General features: G+C 45.0%; 1 protein-coding gene across 1 annotated transcript in view; it reads right to left on the reverse strand.

Moving 5' to 3' along the window:
- The window catches only part of LOC134359836 (adenylate kinase isoenzyme 1-like), a 170,068-nt gene that overhangs the window by 133,993 nt on the left and 11,813 nt on the right, over positions 1-24,262 (reverse strand). Inside the window, exon 2 of the mRNA XM_063073559.1 lies at positions 13,707-13,893. Coding sequence (XP_062929629.1) covers positions 13,707-13,893 — 187 coding nt within the window. The remainder of the gene's footprint in view (positions 1-13,706; positions 13,894-24,262) is intronic.

Consider the following 24,262-nt stretch of genomic DNA (forward strand, 5'->3'; position numbering starts at 1 on the left):
TTGGAAGGTACAGAACAGATTATCCAGTGATGCTTCAAATGCGACGTGGCGGTGGGTTCAGAAGCCTAATGGCCTGAGGAACAAACTGTTTCTGATCCTGACCATTCCTGCTTTTATGCATTGGAGTCTCCTGCCCAATGGTAGAAAGTCAAACAGCATGCTGGATGGATGGGTGGGGTCCTTCATTATACTAAAGGTCCTGTCTACACAGCGCTCCTGATAAATGTCCCCAGTAGATGGTAGGGAGACCCCTATGATCAGGGGTGTCAAACTACCAGCCCGCGGGATGATTTGGGGGAAAAAAAAAGTATATTCACGACCATTTATTATGTATCTGTATGGCAGCCGCTCTCTCTGCCACCGCTGTCTGTGTTGCCTGCTGTACTGGCAGCTTGTTGTGTGTACTCAGAAAACAATAGGCGGCAGTTAACCACCGGCTGTGCATAAGCACCTACCACCCTGCACTGAAGATCACCAGGGCCCCACTTACATCGTCAGTCATAGTATAAGCACACGGAGTACTCAGGTAAGTAACACCTGTAGCAAGGCTGAGACTGTTTGCCGCTGTGGTTCAAAATGCTCTCCAAGAAAAGCTGACATCGAAGGTCGGATATTCAATGATAATTGGAAAGATCGTTTTTTCTTCTGTGAGTTCAACGGCAAACCTGTGTGTCAGATATGCTCACAGCAAGTGGCAGTGGCAAAAGAGTACAATATCAAACGGCACTATGGGACGTCACACGGAGAAAGATATGACAAGTACGCAGGACGACTCAGAACGCAAAAGCTTGAAGCAGCTCTGAAAAAAGTAGCAATCAGTGTTCACCAAAAGTCGAGAGGCTCATGATGGATCTGTCAAGGCCAGCTATATTATTGCCACCAAAATAGCTGCTGTGTCGAAGCCATACTCAGAGGGGGAATTCATCAAAGCATGCATGCTGACGGCAGCTGAGCTGGTGTGCCCTGAGAAGAGACAGGCTTTTAGTAATATCAGCTTGTCAAGAAATACTGTGGCAGAGAGAATCGGGGACCTTGCAGGAGATTTGAACAGTCAACTAAAAGACAAAGTGAAGTGATTTATTGCCTCCTCTATTGACGTGACTGATGTAGCTCAGTTGGGAATACTTATTTGTGGTGTTGATGCATCTTTGTGGGCGCATGCGCCGCTCGTGCATACAGCCTGGTACAGCCGTTCCGATCTATTCTTACTTTTTAATTTACGTTATTTTTTGTATTTTTTTCCTCACGGTAACACGTCGAAGCTGCACCCTCTCTAACATGCTGGTAGAGAGAGTTTTATTTGGGTTTTCTTTAGCGCTGGAAATGGTTACATCCCGACACGCGGGACAGAAGCAAGGTCGCATTGTGTATTCCACAGACCAGCAAATATCGGCTGGTTTAGCGAACAGAGCGATGGACACCGCTGCTGAAATCCGGAGGAAAACACACAGAGGATGCAGAGGGGGATCACAAAGTCGAGGAAAGAGGACCGGGTCGAGACAACAGAGACTTTTGGAGAAGTGGAGTTCGGTGGGTAATACCGATCCGCCTGACCGGAAGTGCACTGAGAGCGGTAAGCGTAAAGGAGTTGGGTGCTTACTGATCTGGTTAACAACGGATGGTGCAATCCGGGGCATATTACGATCGAGGAACGTGTTTGCAGACTGGATATTGAACTTTTTATTGTTGGACTTCGGCCACATTCCACCGTGATACAACACTTGGCGGCACGGGAGGTCGTTCCTGCCTGTGGCCATCGAACGTGCAGCTCCTCCCGTGGAGGGTCAGACACCCTGAGCCAATAGACTGATCCTGGACTTATTTTCCATCTGGCATAGTTTGCATTTTGTTGTTTGATTGTTGGGGGTTTTTGTATTGCTATATTTACGCTCTATTCTTGGTTGGTGTGGCTGTAACGAAACCAAATTTCCCTCGGGATTAATAAAGTATATCTATCTATCTATCTATCTATCTATCTTTGACCGTCACCGAGGAGTTTGTGGAGATGGTGCCCATGACAAACACCAGTACAGCGAACAACGTTTTCTCCAGCCTCGTCGAGGCCTTGGACAGACTGGGAGTTGACTGGAGTCACACTATCAGCGTGGCAACAGATGGCGCACCATCCACAGTCGGGAAAAAGACAGGAGTTGTTGCGAAACTCAGAGAGAAAGCTCAGACAGGGAATCCAGAGCAGGAACTCTGGAATTTTCATTGTATTATACACCAAGAGGCGTTATGTAGCACAAGCCTGAAAATGGACAATGTCACGGATGTAGTAATCAAAATGGTTAATTTTATTAGAGCCAAGGGACTCAACCATCGGCAATTTGACACTCTTTTGTTTGAAAGTAATATTGGACACGGCCTACCCCACCACACTAAAGTCCGCTGGTTGAGCAGAGAGGTTGTGCTCAAACTTTTTTTTCAATTACGTGTGGAAATTGGACTATTCATGAACGAGAAAGGGAAGCCAGTGGCAGAGTTGGATGACCCAGACTCCATCACACCAGATGGAGATGCAACTTGTCAAGACACTCTCAATGGTGCTCCTGTAAAATTCACTTGGGGGCAGGGGGAGCCCCAGTTACCTCAATCTCCTTAGGAAGTGGAGACGCTGCTGTGCCTTCTTGTTCAGGGAGGTGATGTTCAGGGACTAGGTAAGGTCATCTGTGCTATGAACTCCCAGGAACTTGATGCACTTAACTCTCTCTATGGAGAAGCCATGTTTTCGCAGAGAAGGATGGTTCATCTGCACCTTCATGAAGTCCACAATGATTTCCTTGGCCTTCTCCATGTTGAGAGTTAGGTCGCTTCTGTATTTTTCTAGAAGCTTCTTAGTTTCTCTGTAGCAGGTGTCATGCCACTTGAATCTGGCTATTTTATAGGCTAATTTTTTATCAAAAGAGTGCTATTTTTTTTAGTTGGAACTAGTTTTTGTAGAAGACCACAATTTTTTTGTTCTATTAGGTCTTTCTTTGTTCAATCTTTGTTCTCGTAATGCTTAGTAATATGGACATATGCAACAAAATTTGTGCCTCATTCTTGACTTCTGAAGAACCTTTGATAGCAAAAACATCGCGATTCAACAAGTCCCTCATGCCTGTTCTCCTATTAAATAATATCATGGTCGTTCCTTTACCATTTTCCTCCACTAACGCCTCACCCTTATTGTATTAATACATAAAAATTCACTGATCTGCACTTTGACCATACTCAGCAACTAAGCCCCTACATCCCTCTTTAGTAGGGAATTCCAAGGATTCCTTACTGTCTGGCAAAATCTCTTCTCATCTGTCGTGGATACTGACCAATTATTCTGAGAACTTGACTTCTAGGGCTGGACACTGCAGCTAAGGGAAATATCAACCCTACGTCTACCCTTTCAACCCCACAAGAACCTGTTCAACTCAGTGGGACCTCCTCTCATTCTTCTAAACTTTAGAAGAATGTGAGGAGAAGCTTCTAAACTTTAAAAGAACGAGAGGAGATTCTTCTAAACTTTAGAAGAACGAGGGAGATTCTTCTAAATTTCAGAAGAACGAGAGAGGAATGGACTTCAGAATCCATTCTGAAGAGCACAAGCCCCACCTGCTTAATCCCCGCTCACGCACAATTATCATGTCTTTTTTCTTTAGTCTCTTCCTGGCGGAATCACTTGCTCTCACACAGAATCTTCCATAGACACTGGCATGCCACCAATATTCCAGTCACATGACCATTGCCAATATATCAACCTAGAAGTAGTAGCAGAGAAACATTTTCCCCTCCACCAGGGCTAAACCACAAACTTAACTGTAGCCACGCAACTGTTATGCAAAACAACAGTCTTAAGTTCGAACAAATCGAACAAACTAAAATTGATGTATAATAACAACTAAGCTTTTGGAGAAGATCTCAATTAAAGGAGTTGTTGGCCTGAAAGACAAAGCTATTGTTGAAGAGACATCCTTATTGGTTCTGTGGATTTTTAGCAAAGATGGCGCAACTAGAAACTGGAGCAGTTCCAGATTTAATCTTTCTCTTGCCCTATAAACTTCTGATCGCTAGTAGCCAAGGTAGACAGTCTGGAAAGAACACATTATTAGTAAGATATAATAATCAGCTTCAGATGGTGTCAGTTCCTCTCAGTAGACAGCAGAGTGAAATTGGTAATTTAAAAGGAAGTTAATTGTTTAAATGCAAGGCAAACTCAGTCTGACAACAACTATGCTTGAATAGAGCATTTGTCCAAGCAACTGTCTGCATAAATAAATGAACCATTTTACTGATGGCCGAACTCTAAATTTAGACATTTAAATGGATTTGTTTCAATTTCCCTTTTAAGTATAATTTTATAAAGGAGCTAACCCAGAACAAAACTTAACCTTCATCCGGAGGGGGGGGGTGTCTGATGTTTCAAATATCCAATTCTGATCAGCAACGTTCAGAAACAATCAGCATGTCCGACCCCCAGACATTGTTTGGAAGAGATTCAGCGATGGGATTAGTCACGCCTGATGAGCACTGCACATAGTGGTCAGCAAAGGTGTCAGACTCAAAACATCTAAGCAGCACCCACAAACTTCAGATGCAGAAGGTGAGCTTCCTGTGGGGAGGGGCTTGCTGCCACTTTGGTTTCACTGTGGTGAAGGCTTAGTGCAGTGGGATGGGACATCTGCTCCCCGCTTGACTCTGCCTCGAACATCTGAGGCCAAGAGCAGAACAGGGACAAGAAGCCTGCGGTCAGGAAGTTGGAAAACAAAAATAGACACAAAAAAAAAGGCCTCAGCCAATAGTTCAATCTGCTTGTGTGTGTTTTAAATAGCCAAGTGCATTTTTAAACTTTACTCAGATGCACTGCAAGTTCCAGTACTCACTAATGGCAAAATTAATCATAAAACATTGCCAAAATTACCAGTAATACTCTCTCTACATAGTCCTAAGTGCAATCCTGAAGAGGACATACAATTGATTTTTTTCATTATTTGCAGCTTTTATTGCTCATTGCTAACTGTTCAGGGTGGCAGGGTGGAGATACGTCTCTACCAAAGGAAGTGTATGGAGCTCCTTCCCTCCGCTATTTTGCATATCACAAATCCTGGTTTTGCAGCCACTAACACCAGGCAATCGCTGAAGAGCATTGACAATGGCTGGGACCACCCGTCTAGTAAAGTCACTGCCCAGAAGAATGCAATGGCAAACCACTTCATTCGAAAAGTTTGCCAAGAACAATCACCGCCATAGACAAGACCGTGATCGCCCACATGGTGTGACACAGCACACAAGGAATGAACTAATTGTTTGCATGAACATGGTGGTGAGCTGCCTCCTTGAACCATGACTGGTAAAGACGCTCTCACAGAACATTCCAGATTTAGATGTACTCCTGCAACCTGGAAAATGCCAGTCGGTAGCATTCCTCTCTGGACATTTCAATGTGCCAGCAAACCAGTAAGTTTTGAGGAGACCAAAGGGCATCTTCCACTGAGTCGATGATCTCCCAGCAGCATTTGATGCCCGTCTCTGAGAACAGCCCATAGATCAAAGAGTCCTCTCTCACACAGCTTTCCAAATGAACCACGGCACAGGCCCTTGCCTCTTTTTCCACACCCTCTTCGCAAACCTGCAGTGCACAAGGAGTTGAGCAATTCTCTTGTCCACAGACAGGAGTCAAACGTCAGAAGCAGAGGGCATATTTCTTCCTTACCCTAGTGCAGATGCAGGGCACCCATCAGGTCCTGACTAAAGATCACAGGACGAGCAGGACGTTTAAATCTTCAGCTTTTATAAGGAATCACTTGAGGTTAGACACCAACCCCCCCCCTTGAGTTCCGGCAGCTCACCAGTGGCCAAATCAGAGAAATGTGGCCAGAAACAAACCATTTCCGGTAACAGGTACTGTCCTTAGATCAAAGCCAATTTAATCCAAGTCACAGTTTAGTTCCAGCTCACCTTTTATGGACAGCTTCCTGTTTCCTATGACCAGTTTCACAGCCGATTCATCATTGCATGGCTATAGTTAAGGAAAGGACCAACAGCAGATGCCATGTGGGGAGGAACTGACAACGAAAGATCAGTGGGAGGTGCAGGATCAGTTTGCAGGGAAAGCAACCCTGAGGATATGTAACATCTGAGACCCTTCAGGATTTTAAATGTTTCAGTAGAGTTCCTTTATAATGTTTTAAATTTCATTGGAGAGACCAGCGGATTGCCCACTTCTGCAGCTGGCCCAACACGACTTGAGGAACTGCTGCATGTTTGTTCCTGCGGAAATGTGGCTCCAAGACAAAATCGCATGCGCCATCAATCTTCAGGCCATGTCACTTGGGGACTTGTACAAATATTATATTGTGAATGTACATGCCATCATAACCATACGTACTGTGTGTGACTGTCGGCCTTGTATTTTGCAGCTTGGCCTCGGAGGGATGCTCTTTCGTTTCGCTGTGCACACGTACTGTATATGGTTGAATGACAATTCAGCTGGAACTCGAATAGGAAGACAAATCCCTCCAATCTTTTCTCTTGAGGCAAACCAACCATCCCACGATGTGCATGGAAGGTGACAGGGGAGAGGTTCAAAGAGGTTGCAAGGGGTAAGTTTTGTTAGTCAGACAATAGTGGATGCCTGCCTGTTTTAGTGGTAGAGGCAAATACATTAGAGGCTTTTAAGAGACATTTAAATAGGCACATGAATATGAAGAAGATGGAGGGATATGGACATCATGTAGCGAGTAGTTTTCTGGAGGATTTTTAGATTAATTTTTAGCTGGTTTGGTACAACATTGTGCACTGAAGGGCCTGTCCCAGCACTGACTTGTTCTATTTTCTGTTTCAAAGTTCTAAGTTCTAAGTTCTAAATACACACACACACACACACTCAGTAAATCCAAGAATCATCATGAAGGACTGCACCTAACAAAGAGCAAAACCGGCCCGTGTGCAAAAGACTGTGTGCTTCCTTTGTTCTCTGAACAATTTCCAACACACTTACATCCTTTTTTAAGTAAAGAGATCATTACTGTGCAGAGTACTCCGGATGTGGTCTCACCAATATCCTACACAACTGAAGAACAAGCTTCCTACTCTTGTGGTCAATTCATAACACAATACTCTGTTGGGTTTCCCAATTATTTCTTTAACTTGCACGCTAGCCTTTTTGCAGACCAGGCAACAGTACACCCAGATCTCTCTGCATGATCCTCTTATGTTCTCAGAGCTCCCGGTCTCTCACCGTTTAAAACAAAGAGCTTCCTTTATTTTCTTTCAGGCAAAATGGCCAATATCACACGTTCACACATTATAATCTACTTGTCAGATAATTGTCCACTTGGTGAACCTCCTCTCATTGAAACAGAAAATCAGCTGGGGGATTTCTGCAGCTTCAGTGAGGGGAGCTCTTGGAAAGGAACTGTGACCTTTCAGATCAAAGTTCAAAATTCCCTATTGCTGTGTGGCTCGCTGCAGCAGGCGGTTGGGCCTCTGCCTCATGTGGTGTCCCTGCTTCAACAATGTCTATAATCCATAAGGCATAGGAACAGAATTAGGCCATTCGGCCCATCGAGTCTGCTCCGCCATTCCATCATGGCTGATTTATTATCCCTCTCAACCCTATTAACCTTTGCCGCTCTGACTAATCAAGAACCTATCAATCTCCACTTTAAATGTACCCAAGGACTTGACCTCCACAACTGTCTGTGGCAGACAATACCACAGATTCACCAGCCTCTGGCTAAGGAAATTCCTCCTCATTTCTGCTCTAAATGGACGCCCCTCTAAGCTGAGGCTGGGCCCTCTGGTCCTAGACCCTCCCACTACAGGAAACATCCTCTCCATATCCCCTCTATCTAAGCCTGTCAATATTTGGTAAGTTCCAATGAGATTCCCCCCCCGCCCCACACTCTTCTCAACTCCAGCAAGTACAATGTGCACTCCCACTCCCGACTGTTGTCACATCCCTTCCCGTGATCTGGGACCAGAGCTGAATGTGGCGGCTCGAAATTCCGCTTCCACTTTGTGTCTCTTTGCAATTGTGGGGTCTCGCTGCAATACATTCCAATTGCCGGATGCGTTCACCAGGCTCCATGTTTATTGCTTTCTGTGTGTGTGTGTGTCTGGGGAGCCAAGGGGGTAATAAGGAAAGATAGAGAGATGACAGGAATTACAGTAAAAAAATTAACACACGAGAACTGCCACCTTCTCCGTGAAAGAGGGACTGACTTATTTTCCTGCATGTCAGTCATTGAAGCAAATTGTTAAATGACTAAATCGATGTCACACATCACACACACCTTCCATACATCAGCTTTTGTTTAAAGCCTTTATAATCTTTAAATAAACCCTCAGAGACCCAGGCTTGAATTAGACTGCAGTACTGCTAAAAAGCACTTGTCATATATTAAAAATGTTCCTTTATTTCCTGTTAAAAAAGGCATTACTCTCCCCAGACTTCGATAGGTTGCCAGCAATCTCACTCTAGTTGCATTTTCCACACCACAAACACTGAATACTGCTCCCCCAATCCCACTTTGAAACCAAAGGAAATTCGGCACACATTTCACCCTTCACCATTTGGAAAATTGCAACAATGCACAGAATAGTAGATCGTGCATTTGTACAAGTTTTTATTGTTTTCATAGGTGGGCATACCCAGGGTAGAAATGCTGTGAAAATTAGCTATTTGCAGCAGCTACACAGTACAAGACAAGGACAAATACAAGTTAATGTAAATTATAAGTAACTTGCATGTGCAAAATAACAACAAAATTAACATAAGTTTATTGGTGCAAGATTATATATTTTTGTTTTTAGAGATACGGTAGGGTAACAGATCCTTCTGGTTGAATTAGCCCACGCAACCCAATTACACCCATGTACGTCTTTAGAATGTGGGAGGTAGCCAGAAAACCCACATGGTCACAGGGAGAATGTACAAAGCGGGAATTGAACCTGGGCCTCTGGCACTGTAATAGTGTTATGCTAACCACTATCCTATCATGAGATTGAGAGACACAGGGAGAGAGAGACAGACAGACAGACAGAGAGCGAGACAGAGAGCGAGACAGAGTGAGAGAATGACAGAGACAGACAGACAGACGACAGAGTGAGAGAATGACAGAGACAGAAAGGGAGAGTGATGGGGAGAGAGGGAGAGAGAGAGAGAGAGAAAGAGAGTATGAATACATTAGCTGGCTGCATGACAGCCTGGAATGGAAACACCAATATCTTTGAAGGGAAAATCCTATAGAAAGTAGTGGATATGGCCCAGTCCATCAGGGGTAAAGCCCTCCCCACCATTGAGCAATCTACATGGAGCGTTGAGGCAGGAAAACAGATTCCAGCATCAGAGACCCCCCCAACCACCCAGGAAATTATTTCTTCTTGTTGTTGCCATCAAGAAGAAAGTGCAGGAGCCTCAGGACTCACACCACCAGGTTCAAGAACAGTTATTATGTCGGAGGATATTTTGATGGTTCTGCATTTATGGATTGGACTATTGCGGTTATGGACTGTGGACTTTTACCAGACTTATGGTTTTTATATTCTGTATTTTTTGCCTGTCCCTTCTCTACATTGTTGTGCAAGGGGAGGGGGTTTGCGAGTTGATGTTCTTGTTATGTTCTGTTCGTTTTTTTGTGCAGGGGAGGGCTGTTTGGGGGTCGATGTTCCTGTTCCGTTTTGTGCAGCAGGTTGTGGGGGGGGGGGTCTATGCTCCTGTTGCATTTTGTGTGAGGAAGGTGTTTGGGGGTTGAAGATCGGATGCCATTCTTTTCCGTGCGGGGGGTGGGTTTCCTGTTTCTCTCTGAACAACTTTCACGTTCTTTCTTTGTTTCATGGCTATCTGGAGAAGATGAATCTCAGAGTTATATACGGATACATACTTTGATAATAAATGAACTCTTAAACTTCTTTTTGGAATTTGAAAGTTCAAAGTAAATTTGGTATCAAAGTACATATATATCACCATAAACAATCCTGAGATTTGTTTTCTTGCAGGCATAAATACAAGAAACACAATAGGAACAATGAAAGACCACACACAACAGGATGGACAACAACCAATGTGGGAAAAAAAACTGTGCAATACAAAAAGGAAAAAAAAATAAATAAGCAATAAATATCAAGATCATGAGATAAAGAGTCCCTGAAAGTGAGTCATTGATTGTGGGATCAGTTTAGTGATGGGACAAGTGAAGTTTAGTGAAGTTATTCCCACTGGTTCAAGAGCTTGACGGTTGAGGAGTAATAACTGTTCTTGTACCTGGTGGTGTGGGCACTGAGGCTCCTGTACCTTCTTGATGGCAGCAGTGAGAAAGAGATCATGGCCTGGGTGGTGGGGGTCCCTGATGATGGATGCTGATTTCCTGTAACAGTGCTCTGTGTAGACGTGCTTAATGGTAGGGAGGGCTTTACCCGTGATGTACTCGGCAGTATTCACTACTTTTAGTAGCATTTCACATTCAAAGACATTGGCGTTTCCAAAACAGGTGGTGATACAAACAGTCAATATACTCTCCACCGCACACCTACAGACATCTGTCAAAGGATTAGATATCAAACCGATTTTTCACATACACCTAAGAAAGTAGAGGCACTGCCGTGCTTTGTTAGTAATTACACTTACGTGCTAAGCCCAGGGCAGAAATGATAATACTGAGGAACTTAACATTCCTGACCCTCCACACCCTGCAGCAGGACAGAGCGGAGAGGCGAGATGGCAGTGAAGATGAGAAGGCGAGTGGAGAGACAGGAGTCCAATCCTTGATAAAGGGAATCTTCCTTTACCCCTTTGTAAACTCCTTACAACATACATACACTCTGTGACCACTTTATTAGATAGACCTGTACACCTGCTCGTTAATGTAAATATCTAGTCAGCCAATCATGTGGCAGCAACTCAATGCAGACGTGGTCAAGAGGTTCAGTTGTTGTTCAGACCAGACATCAGAATGGGAAAGAAATGTGATCTAAATGACTTTGATCGTAGAATAATTGCTGGTGCCAGATGGGGTGGTTTAAGCGTCTCAGAAACTTCTGATCTCCTGGGATTTTCAACACAACAGTCTCTAGAGTTTACAGAGAACGGTGTGAGAAACAGAAAAAAACATCCAGTGAGCAGCAGTTGAGTGGGCAAAAACACCTTGTTAATAAGAGTGGCTAGAGGAAAATGGCCAGACTGGTTCAAGATGACAGGAAGGTGACAGTAACTCAAATAACCACACGTTACAACAGTGGTGTGCAGGAGAGAACCTCTGAATGCAGAACATGTTGAACCTTGAAGTGGATGGGCTACAGCCGCAGAAGACCATGAACTTACAGAAACATACTCAGTGGCTACTTTATTAGGTATCTCCTATATCTAATAAAGTGGGCACTGAGAGTATTTTCCTACCTTTCTTTGTGACATTGACAATTACACATTCTGTATGTTCATCCAAAATTGAAGCCACCAGTGAAAGAAGCTGAGACACCAATGCTGATTCTGTGGCATTCAGCTTGTTACCCTTTTGCCACCAGCAAAAATACCCACTAATGCCTACTGCCCATTTCCTGCCAGACACTGCGTCCTTCTTATCCACAGTAATGTGAGCTTTTAAAATGGCAAGGCTCAACCCCAAGAAAAATACGGCATCTCCAGCGGCTTCACTCAGGAGAGCCTGGCGCAATGGAATCAAGTCCCCTTTCGTTCAAGAGCCTTTTGGTTGAGGGGTAGTAACAGTTCTTGAACCTGGTAGTGCGAGGTCAAGCCCCAAGTTGGCAGCAGATGTGTTGTCATGTTTGAGAAGTCAGCATCACTGTTCTTCCTTCCCCACCCAACAGCAGAGCTGCTGTCTCCTGTCTCCAGTGGCTCTGGAGCAGGGCTGACCTTTGGTGCTGCCCGTGAGGATTTTGTTCCGTCTCCTTGTATCTTCTGCTGCTGGAGCAGGGCAGCACCTCTACTTCCTCGGGAGTCGGCTTGACATCTAAAACTTTGACAAACGCCTATAGAAGTGGAGTGGAGAGTGTATTGACTGGCTGTATCACTGCCTGGTATGGAAGCACCAATGCCTTTGAACGGAAAGTGCTACAAAAGGTAGTGCTGTGTGCCTGTGAAACGTGGACTGTGTATCGAAGGCATGCAAGACAGCTCAACCATTTCCACATGACTTGTCTTCGCAGAATATTAGGCATCAGATGGCAAGATAAAGTACCAGACACTGAAATTCTCTCTAGAGCAAGTCTGCCATCAGTCCACACACTGCTGATGAGAGCACAGACCCGGTGGGCAGGTCATGTCATCCGCATGCCGGACGAGCGCATACCCAAGCAGCTCCTTTTTGGGGAACTCTCTGCTGGAAGACACTCACATGGAGGACAGAAGAAACATTACAAAGACACACTAAAGGCCTCCCTGAAGTCATTTGACATAGGCACGACCTCCTGGGAAATGCTGGCACAAAACCGCCCTACTGGCGTGGCCTCATCCACAAGGGCTGTCAGGCTTACAAAGCAAGGCGCATTGCTGAAACACAACATAAGCGCGAGCCGCGCAAGTCCAGAGCCAGCAGCGCAACAACTGCAGCTCCTACACATGTCAGCCCAACATGGGCCAGGACATTCCGTGCCCGAATTGGCCTGACCAGTCATCTTCAGACACACCGCATCCAGTCTCAAAGTGACTAATGGTGTCGAGATCTTCATTGAGGACGATGGACGAACCACCACAAAAGGTAGAGGATTCGGCCCAGTACATCACTGGTAAACCCCTCCCAACCACTGAGTATATCTACACAAAACACTGTCATAGGACAGCTGCATCCATCAGGTAGAAGGTACAAGAGCCTCAGGACTCACACCACCAGGTTCAAGAACAGTTACGACCCCTCAACCATCAGGCTCTTGAACAAAAGGGGTCAACTACACTCACTTGCCCATCTATTGAGATGATCCCACAACCAACGATCTCACTTTAAGTATTCTTTATCTCAGGTTCTTGTTATTTTTTGCTGTTTATTTATATTTACGTTTGCACAGTTGGTTGTCTTCTGCACTCTAGTTGATCTTTCACTGATCCTGTTATAGTTACTATTCTGTAAACTTGCTGAGTATGCCCACAGGAAAAATAAATCTCAGGGTTGTATATGGTGACATATATGCACTTTGTTAATAAAATTTATTTTGAACTTTGAACATCCCTGTGGGTCTTCTTCCCACATTCCCAAAGATGTGTAGGACGTCAGCTTTATTGGCCACTACAAATCGCCCCTTGTCAGAAGGTAGGTGGTAAATTCTGAGGTGAGTTGATGAGAATTTGGGTAAAATAAAATGGAATCAGTTTAGAATGAGCGTAAATGGATTAGTGTAAATCATTAGTGCCGTATAAATTCATGTAAATCATTAGGGTAAATGGATTAGTGTAAATCAGTTTAGGATTGGGGCAAATGGATGTGAGATAGTTGATGTAGACTGAAAGGGCTGAGGAGCCTGATTTCATGACATCCTCCTTCTCCAACCAGGAAATTAAAAGGCACTTGCAGAAAGACTGGAATGTAAAGCAGTTAGGCAGGTTGGACTTGGCTCTGATTTACCCATGTGTTGCTCCCTCCCCAGCTCTATGATTCTCCTTTCCAGACAAACAATCAACACCAGCCTTTCCAAAGCAGGCTCAGCTCCCCCCACCACCAGCCCCCCAACACCACCACCCTCTTAGATACAACCGCAGAGTAATCGTTTTGCTCGTTCACCTGCCCGCAATATTGGCTTCTTCCCCTGCCCGCCGTTGATGGGGGGTAACGGTCGACGCTCCTGAGAGATGAAGGTGTCCCACTTCACCTTCTCTGGCCCTCCAAGCTCCCGGACTCTCTGCAAACATCCCTCCAGGTACTCCACGGGGTCCTCAGGCCGATAGTACATCAGTCCCGTCAGCAAGCTCTGTGGGCAGAGAGTAGAGGTAAGCATCCTGGCAAGTTCAACAGAAGACAGAGACATTGATAAATGGTTTGGATCAAACTCAGTTTAATTCTTCATTCACTTTAACACCCTCTGGCATTGCTCTCTTCAGAACCTCCAGGACCAAATGGGGGTCTTCTTTCCAATGTTGCAATTCTTTATAGTACAAGTTTCAAATAGTTCAATTTAATATCAGAGAATGTATACAGTATACAACCTGAAAGTCTTACTCTTCACGGACATCCACAAAACAAGACACCCCATTGAATGAAAGAAATATTAGAACCCCGCCTTCCCTCTCCCATCTCACAAGTAGCAGCAGAAGCATCGATCCTCCCCCTTCCCCCCACCTCCACTTCAGAAGATCAGTTGGCCCATCATCTCTATACCTGAAGCAGCTTTCCAATTCTCCACACGTTCCCACTCCCTGTGAATCTACATCCAGCACCTTCTCAGATAATGCATCAATAGTACAGAAAACTATTCTCACTTCCTTGCGTGTAACTCTTTGGTCAGCTTGTGGAGGGCTACTCCAAGCAGCCCTCCGAACACTATGGGTAACTCCACATGGACAAGGGAAGTCACAGTAGCTTAGTGGTTAGCACAACACTTCCCATTACCAGCGACCTGGGTTCAAGTCCCATCACTGCCTGGAAGGAGTTTGTGTGTTCCCCCATGACCACATGGGTTTCCTCTGGGTGCTCTGGTTTCCTCCCACAGTCCAAAGATGTACTAGCTGGTAAATTAATTGGTCATTGTAAATTGTCCTGCGATTAGACTAGGATTAAATCAAGGGATTACTGGGTGGCATGGCTCAAAGGGGTAGAAGGGCCTACTCGCTCTTTATGTCAATAAGTGAATAAATAAAGTCCCATATTTCATCTATAAACCGCTAGCCCCATTTAAATCCCATATGGCAACAATAACAGGAAGGAATTAGAAATCTTGTCTGCTCAAATCTCTATGCTTTGGACTAATATAACAAAATCAGTGAATGTTAGAAGAACTCAGCAGGTCAGGCAGCGTGTGCGGAGAAAGAAACAGAGATAATGCTTGAGGTTCATGGCGTTATGAACTGAATCGTCAACTGCTTCTCTCTCTCTACGGATGCTGCCTGACCTGTTGAAAACTTCCAGCATTCTCTGATTCTATCTCAGATGTTCAGCATCTGCCATGTTTTGGTTGTTGCTTACTGTCCTGGGCCAACATTGACCTAAATCACATTCAAGGAATAAGCAAGGACCTCTTACTAGTACGTCATTGATATGAATTAAGCATTGAGCTGAGTTCTAGTTGTGTTGTGATCTGTTACGCAGCCTAAGCGAGGGATTCCCAACCTTTTGATATGTCGTGGACCCCTCAGTTGATGGTAGGGATCCGTGGCATAAAAAGGTTGGGAACCTCTGGGTTAGAGGGTGCAGATGACAACGATTAACAAAGGATTTAATGTAAGTGGCAGATTCACAGACAGCAAACTACCCCACAAAGAGTCTGGGCAAAAGGCTTCATTGGTTAGCTGTCCCTTGTAACACAAAGACACTGCCTTCCGAGCCACACTAGCACAGCATAAGCCGCCTGCTCACACAGGCTCTCCACAAGCATCAAGAAGACAATCACCACCAGAGACCAGCTGAGTCAGACAGCCCGTTTCCTTGTAATCGTGGGAAAGGATGTTCCCCCTTCTATTGTTTCTGTGTCTTCTACCCTGTGAGAAAGGCAAGAATTCCCCCCCCCCCCCAGAGGAGACCCGTTCCCTGTTTTGCCAGGACTTCTCTACATTCTAACCATAAAGCGAGCTTCTGCTCCACTCCACCCACATTCTACCCTTCTCCATTCCTCTTGGTCTTTTAGGGACACAACATGATTGCTAGAGAGAGATTTTACTGTGTTTCCAAGTTCCAGGAGATTTTAGATTAGCTTAGGTTATGAGGACACGCAGTCCTCTTTTATTGTCATTTAGTAATGCATGCATTATGATACAATATTCCTCCGGTGTGATATCACAGAAACATAGGACAGACCAAGACTGAAAAAGTAACAAAACCACATAATTATAACATATAGTTACAACAGTGCAACAATACCATAACTTGATGAAGAACAGGCAGGCCATGGTCACAGTAAAAAAGTTCAAAGTCTCTCTAAAGTCCCACATCTCACGCAGACAGGAGAAGGAAGAAAACTCTCCCTGCCATGCCCGACCACAGTCCGATTCTGAGTCGTCCGAAAACTTCGAGCTCTGATCAGCTCTCCGACACCGAGTACTGAGCAACATCTCTGCCGAGCGCTTCGACCCCAGCCTCGGCCGCCAGCAGCAGGCAAAGCCGGGGATTTTGGGGCCTTCCCTCCGGAGATTCTCGATCGCACAGTAACAGCGGCAGCGAACCGGGCATTTCAGAAATTTCTCCAGATGTTCCTCTGCGCTTCTCATGTCTGTCTCCATCAAATCAGAATTGTGCACGGTACTTGTACATAATGAATGGTTTTGATATTCATTGTATCACGAAGGAACCTGCTCACACAGGTCAGGGACATCGTGACTTCAAACCCCAATATAGGGCACTGAACACAGGGCTGCTAATCTAACAGCGCATGTCTGCTGTACGTAGGCATCTTAGGTACACATACTATAAATTTTCTGACAATACGACCATTGTTGGTAGAATCTCAGGTGGTGACGAGAGGGCGTACAGGAGTGAGATATGCCAACTAGTGGAGTGGTGCCACAGCAACAACCTGGCACTCAACGTCAGTAAGACAAAAGAGCTGATTGTGGACTTCAGGAAAGGTAAGACGAAGAAACACATACCAATCCTTATAGAGGGATCAGAAGTGGAGAGAGTGAGCAGCTTCAAGTTCCTGGGTGTCAAGATCTCTGAGGATCTAACCTGGTCCCAACATATTGATGTAGTTATAAAGAAGGCAAGGCAGCAGCTATACTTCATTAGGAGTTGGAAGAGATTTGGCATGTCAACAAATATACTCAAAAACTTCTATAGATGTACCGTAGAGGGCATTCTGACAGGCTGCATCACTGTCTGGTACGGAGGGGCTACTGCACGGGACTGAAAAAAGCTGCAGGGGGTTGTAAATCTAGTCAGCTCCATCTTGGGTACTAGCCTACAAGTACCCAGGTCATCTTCAAAGAGCAATGTCTCAGAAAGGCAGCGTCCATTATTAAGGACCTCCAGCACCCAGGGCATGCCCTTTTCTCGCTGTTACCATCAGGCAGGAGGTACAGAAGCCTGAAGGCACACACTCAGTGATTCAGGAACAGTTTCTTCCCCTCTGCCGCCTGATTCCTAAATGGACATTGAAGTTTTGGACACTAGCTCACTTTTTTAAAAAAAATATACAGTATTTCTGTTTGAGCACTTTTTAAAATCTATTCAATACTGTATACATAATTGATCTGCTTGTTTATTTATTATCATTTTCTCTGCTAGATTACGTATTGCATTGAATTGGTGCTGCTAAGTTAATAAATTTTACGTCACATCCCATGATAATAAACCTGATTCTGACATACGTACCTTGTGCTTTGGCATAAGTGTACGTGCGCTTGAGGAAACGGTACAAGTTTAGTGGAATACGCACTTTGCAGGTTTGTGCACTGGGATCCACTTGTATTGCAGGGTGTGTTTGTGAATGTGTGTAAATTTCTGCTAGGTAAGTGTCGGCATCTTTTGTTACCTTGGTGATCCAAACACAGCAATGATGCTCTTCCACAAGGAGAGAGAGCCATTTTCTCCATAAAGCCAACAGATGCTGTAACAACGTTGTCAATAGCAAACTGGAGAGTCGAAAGCCGAATTAGTCAGTAAGGAGTTAACAGACAGCTGAATCCTGTGGTGGGAAGTGAACCCTGAAAGGTTAGGACTCACTCAGAGGAAAGCACATCAGAAGAACGAGAGTTTCCAACACCAGCTTCAACGAGGTGAGGGCAAGAGATGACAATTATACAAATGTTTCTCTTTGACCCAGGACAACAGTGGTACTATTTTGAGAAGTTGGAATCACCTGAAATACTTTACAAATGAGGTGCTGACTAAAAACTGCAAGTGATTTGATTCACAATTGGTTCATTCATGCCACCTCCACCATACTTTACTATAGGGCTGGAGTTACCCAAGTGATGCTCAATATTAGGTTTGCACCACATATACTGCTTAGTATTGAGGCCAAAACAAGTTCCTCTTTAGTCTCATAAGCACAAGACCTTCTTCCACATCTTTACAGTACTTTCCGTGTGACGCTTTGCAAAGTCTTGACAGGCAAGGATAAGCTATTTTTAAGCCAGTGCTTCTTCCTTGCCACTCTTCTATAAATACCCTTTTAATTTCAAGGCCTTGTAGATTGTGGAGCCGTGAACTTCATCTCCAGTTGCAGCCGCTGACTTCTGCAGCTCACTCAGAGTGACTGTTGGTGTCACAGTCGCCTCTCTTACAAGTACCATTCTTCACCGGTGACTAGGTTTAGAGGGGCGGCCTGACCTAGGCAGTGTGGCTGCAGTTTCATTATTTTTCCACTTTTTTTTTTACTAAGGACTGCACTGAGCTCCGAGGTATGGTCAGTGCCTTTGAGATTGTCTTGTACCCCTCCCAGATCTTTCCCCTCCATCTTAACTTTTTGCCTTCTGGGGGGAGAAAAAAGTGGGTGCCTTCACTCTACCTATACTCATTATTTTGCACATCTCTGTAAGATAAACACTCGCTCTTCTACAGTCCACGGAATAAAGTCCCGAACTCTCCCTGAGACCCAGTCCCTCGTGTCCTGTAAATCTTTGCTGCCCTCTTTCCAGCTAATGGTACATTGCCTATTACAGGGTGACCAAAACTGAAAACAATTGCAGCCTCACCAAGTCTTAAACAATTGCAAAATAACATTCCAACTTCTTTACTCATTGCCCTGACGGACAGAGGCCAGAGTGCCAAACCCTTCCTTCGCTACTCCATCAACCTGCGACACCATTTTAAGTGACACTGTCGTTGTACTCCTAGGTCCCCCTGTTCTACAATCAGTCACTTCAAGACTCACATGGAAGCAAGCCACTTGGCCCACAGCAAACTTGCCAACCAGGAGGCACCTGTCCATATTACAACCATCTCCTAGTCCTTGGCCAGTAGCCTTCAATGCATTGGCAATTCAAGTACTCGCCTAGATCCTTCTTAAAAGCTATAAATGACTCTGCTTCCACCACTCTCCAGCAGTGCATCCCCAGGTACTCACCACCCTCTGGGAATCCTGTTGAGGTCACTAGAATATAAAAGCAAGCAGCTGTAATTATGAGGCATTTTAAGGCATTGGTCAGATCACATTTGGAGTATTATCAGCTGTTTTGGGTCCCTTATCTAAGAAAGGATGCACTGGCATAGGAGAGGGTCCAGAGGAGGTCTATGATAATGATCATTAACATATAACGAGCCTTTGATGGTCTTGGGCCTGTAGTTGCTGGAGTTTAGAAGAATGGGGGGGCGGAGCTTGTGGTAAACCATATATATATGTTGTAACTGGGTTAACTGTCTAGACACGCACCTCTGCTGACTGCCCCGTGGCTCCTCCCACAGAGTCCTGTATAAAGGTGTTTCACCTTGCCCCTCCCTCTCAGTCCGGGGGCAGACACTCACCGTGGAGGTCATGGAGGTCCTATTGTACAGTGAATAAAAGCCTTTCAGTATTTTATCAAACCTCAGTCTTTTGGAGTTATTGAAGGTGCTTCAGGGCTCCCATTGAAACTTTGCAAATATTGAAAGGCCTAGATAGTGGATGTGGAAAGGATGTTTCAAATATTGTGGGAGTCCAGGACCAGAGGTTACAACAGAATAGGAGGACATCCTTTGAGAATGGAGTTGAGGAGGAATTTATTTAATCAGAGGGTGGTGAATCTGTGGAATTCATTGCCACTGCTTGCTGTGGAGGCCCGGTCATTAGGCATATTTAAAGCAGAGGCTGATAGACTCATGATTAGTAAGGGTGTCAAAGATTATGGGGAGAGGTCAGAAGAATGGGGCTATGAAGGAAAATAAACCAGCCATGATTGAATGGCAGCACAGACTGGATGGGCCAAGTAGCCTAATTCTGCTCCTATGTCTTTTTCCCTAATGAATGTGAAGTGTCCCCCACAAATCCCCTCTTAAACTACGTCCTCTAGATTAGTTCCCATCTGATGAGGAGAGAAGATTCCTGTGGTCCATCCTGCCTATACTCCTCGTAATGTGATATACCGTTTCTTATCCCAAGGAAGTCTGAAGATCAAAAAGAAAATTCCATTCACCTTCAGTTTGCCAACCAGCATTTTGTGAGGGGCATCCTCTAACTGCTTCTGAAAATCCGGACAATATTGCATGTGCGGCTCTTTCAAGGTTTCTGCTGCCCTGTCATTCAATGCAGATTGAATGCAAATAGAAGTGACTCCCTGGGAGGGTTTTGTTTGAGCCTGTACGCGGGGGCTGCTCAGTGGCTTCACTTGTTCCTGTTGGGTGGCAGGCATCTACGGGAAGCCGGGGCTGCTGGCTGTCTTGTGCATTTAAACCGCAACATGAAAAGAGACACATTGGTCCACCTTGTTCATGCCAATCAAGATTCCTGTCCAAGCTCGACTCATCTGCCCACGTTCGACCCAGATCCTTTTAATCCTTTCCTATCCGAGGACCTGTCCAAGTGTCTTTCAACTTTTGTTATTGCACCTTCCTCTGACAGCTCATTACACATACAAGCCAAGTTGCCCCTTGGGTCTCCTTTAGATCTCTCCCTCTCATTGTAAAACTACTGCTGTCTAGTGTTTGATTCCTTTTCCCTTGGGTTACAGAGACAGCTGGTCATTGACTTCAGAAAGGAGGATGGGGATGGGGGTGTGGTGGGTACGCATGTGGCTGTCTACATCAATGCTGTTGATGTTGAGAGGGATGAGGGTTTCATGTACCGAGGTGTGACTATCACCGATGGCCTCCCCTGGTCCTACCCCACTGATGTTACAGGCTTGCCAACACCTCTACTTCCCCAGGAGGCTAACGAGATTTACAACGTCCCCGTCAACTCTCACCATTTTTTTTTCCATAATCGAAGCACCATAGAAGACATCCTGTCTGGAGGCACAATGGCTTGGGCTGGCAACTGCTCTGCATGTGGAACGGCAGAAAGTTGTAGACCCAGCTCAGTACAGCGCAGAAACCAGCCTCCCTTCCCACTTCACTTTGGGCAGAAGATACAAATCCTGAAAGCGCGTACCACCAGGGTCAAGGACAGCTTCTATCCCCCGTCATCAGACTCTGGAACTGACCCCTGATAAGATGAACTCTTGACCTCACAATCTACTTCATTGCGATCTTGCACGCTATTGCATTTTCTCTATAATATTTACATGTCATCCTGCACTATTATTGTTTTACCTTGTTCAATGCACTGTGTAATGATTTAATCTGTATAAATAGTATGCAATACAAGCTTTTCACTGTATCTTGGGACACGTGACAACAATAAACCATTCACTCTATTTCCATCATTTTTTTTTACACCTCCATAATGTCACCTCTCAGTCTCCTATAAAGTCCTAATTTGCAAGCCTCTCCCTATAACTCAAGTCCTCGAGTCCTGGCAACATTCTCATTAATCAACTTGGCACAATTCCCAGCTTAATGGTGTCTTTCATATAACAGGATAACCAAAACTGTATGCTATACTCCAGGTGCTACCTCAATGACATCATGTACAACTGCTTCACAGCATCCCAGCTCCTATGCACGATGCCCTGACTGATGCATGCCAAATGCCTCCTTCATTGAACTGTGACTCTACTTTCGGGGAACTTTCTATTCCTACGTCGTTCTGTTCAAAGTCAGCGGTATAATGGTCCAATCATGTACCAGTCTGGAGCAGTATCCCCAGTGTTGTACAGTGAGAGCATTGCCACCTCAAAAGTGATGTTGGGTCGCCTTTGTTTGGTCCGGTTAAATATTTTGTTTACTCCCTCCTCCACTTTGTATTTATGCTTTTATTCAATTTACTGAAGCTCATCATAAGACCATAAGCTATTGGAGCAGAATTAGGCCATTTGGCCCATCAAGTCTGCTCCGCCATTTGGTCATGGCTGATCCAATTTTCTCCTCAGACCCAATCTCCCCACATCCCTTCATGTCCCTGACCAGCCTCAAGAATCCATCAACTTCTGCCTTAAGTATGTATAAAGACTTGGCCTCCACAGCTGTCTGTGGCAACAGACTCCACAGATTCACCACCCTCTGGCTGAAGAAATTCCTCCTTATCGTCATTCTAAAAAGACACCCTTCCATTTTGAGCTGTGTCCTCTGGTCTCAGACACTCCCACCATGGAAACATACTCTCCACATCCACTCTATCAAGACCTTTCACCATTCGATAGGTTTCAATGAGGTCACCCCTCATTCTTTGGAAATCTAGTGAATACAGGCCCAGAGCTATCAAACACTCTTCATGTGACAAGCCATTCAATCCTGGAATAATTTTAGTGAACCTCCTCAAATCATATTTTAACTAAATTAATTATTTTGCTTGTAAGTACTTTAAAAATATTTTTTATTTTGTCATTAAATCATAGAACCCAACTTTTGATATCTTGTGCAGTCTCAGGTCATTAGGGCGTTGCTAGGGGCAAATCGGCAGGTTCTACCATCTGGGGCCCAGTTGCCATCCATGGCCTGTTCTGCCTCACTGCAGGGACACTGAGAGCGGCCGTGGTAAATCAGGTGGCATAGACAATGTTCTCCTCCCCTTTATTTGGAGGCTCCAACTGCCCTTTCAAGAGGACAAGGAAGATCTTGTGGAATTATTTGGAATGCCAGCACAAGAGTTTGGGGGGGGGGAGCGTGGACAGCCCGGTAGCGTAATGCCACCACAGCGCCAGCGACGGAATTCAATTCCCATCGCTGTCTGTAAGGAGTTTGTACGTTCTCCCTGTGACCATGTAGGTTTCCTCCGGGTGCTCCGGTTTCCTCCCACAGTCTAAAGAGTTATGGTTAATTGGTCACATGGGTGTAATGGGACAGCACAGATTCTTTAGGCTGGAGAAGCCGGTTACCATGCTTTATCTTTAAACACATAAAATAAATAAATCAAGAGTTTGCACTGGTATCCTGATCAATATTTATCCCAGACAGAAATACAGAATTGCCATCAGCACACCTGGTCCCAGGGACTGTCTGGGGTAACTTGCTATATCTTTTTAGAAAGCTGAAATATTCCTTCAAAATAAGAAATCCGTGGCCACAAAGCCTTTTGAAATGCTACAAAGCTGTAATTGTGCCAGAAAGAGTGGTTGCTTTGATCACCCTCCAGCCTTTGCAGTAAAGAACCTCTTCTTGACTCACCAAGCTCACCAGTCACTCATTTGAGTTGAGCACGACAAAATAACAGCAGCGGAGAAGCCTAGGTGGGTATCACTCACAAAAGAATAAAAATGTGCTAGGTTATTGTGTCCTGCCAGGCAGGGAATATTATAGTCTATCTTCTCAATTACTGCTTTCATCTCCCTGGCTCTGAAGAGAATATGCCATCTGCCATCTACTTCCATTACTTTCCAAGATTATTCAGTCACCTCCTCTTACTCATAATGAGGGCCAGAGATTTCTACCAAGGCCTTCAAATTGATCTTAATGGAGCAGACTGAAGAGATGGTCTCCTGCCTTTTGTGTGTATGTTCTCGGGGGACAGAAAGCTAACATTGCAGCGACAGCGAGCATTTGGTTAGGTAAATGAGAAGCTCGCTCTCACGATGGCAACAGGAGTACGAGATTAAGGTGGTGCTTGTACGTGGCCTCGGCAAGACTGCACTGGGAGTACTGCGTGTGGTTTGGTCTCCAGACTGGAACGACACACTGTATGCTCTCTGCATTTATTCTTGGCTTGATGGGAGATTGAGATATGTCTTTACACAATGGAATTTGGAAGAATAAGATTTAACCAGCTCAGAGAGACTTTGATGGAATAGATTCAGTTTTCTCCAGCTGGAGAATGCAGAACCATGAATCCCAGCCCTGGGAGAGGGATTTGACCATTTAGAAGCGAGACGAGAGGAAATCGTTTCACTCTGTGGGTTGTCCCTGGCTGTGAATACCCAGACACCACGTATATTCAAAGTTGGGACTGCTAAACCTACGAACGTTGAGTGAATCAAAAGATGTAGAGAACAGGCCGGAAATTAGATGAGGCATTGCCTGAGTCAAGATCTGAACAAAGAGCAGAGCAGGTGAGGGGTGGCTGTAAGACCTACGAGGGTTCAGTTCCCTCAGTGGGCTCCACTGAGGACACCTATGCTAGATGTGAGGGAAGCTGGAGAATTGTCCATGACGGACCAGAATGGGACGGTAACAGAAGTGTG

The sequence above is a fragment of the Mobula hypostoma genome, chromosome 21 (assembly GCF_963921235.1).
Source record: "Mobula hypostoma chromosome 21, sMobHyp1.1, whole genome shotgun sequence".
Lineage (NCBI taxonomy): Eukaryota > Metazoa > Chordata > Chondrichthyes > Myliobatiformes > Myliobatidae > Mobula > Mobula hypostoma.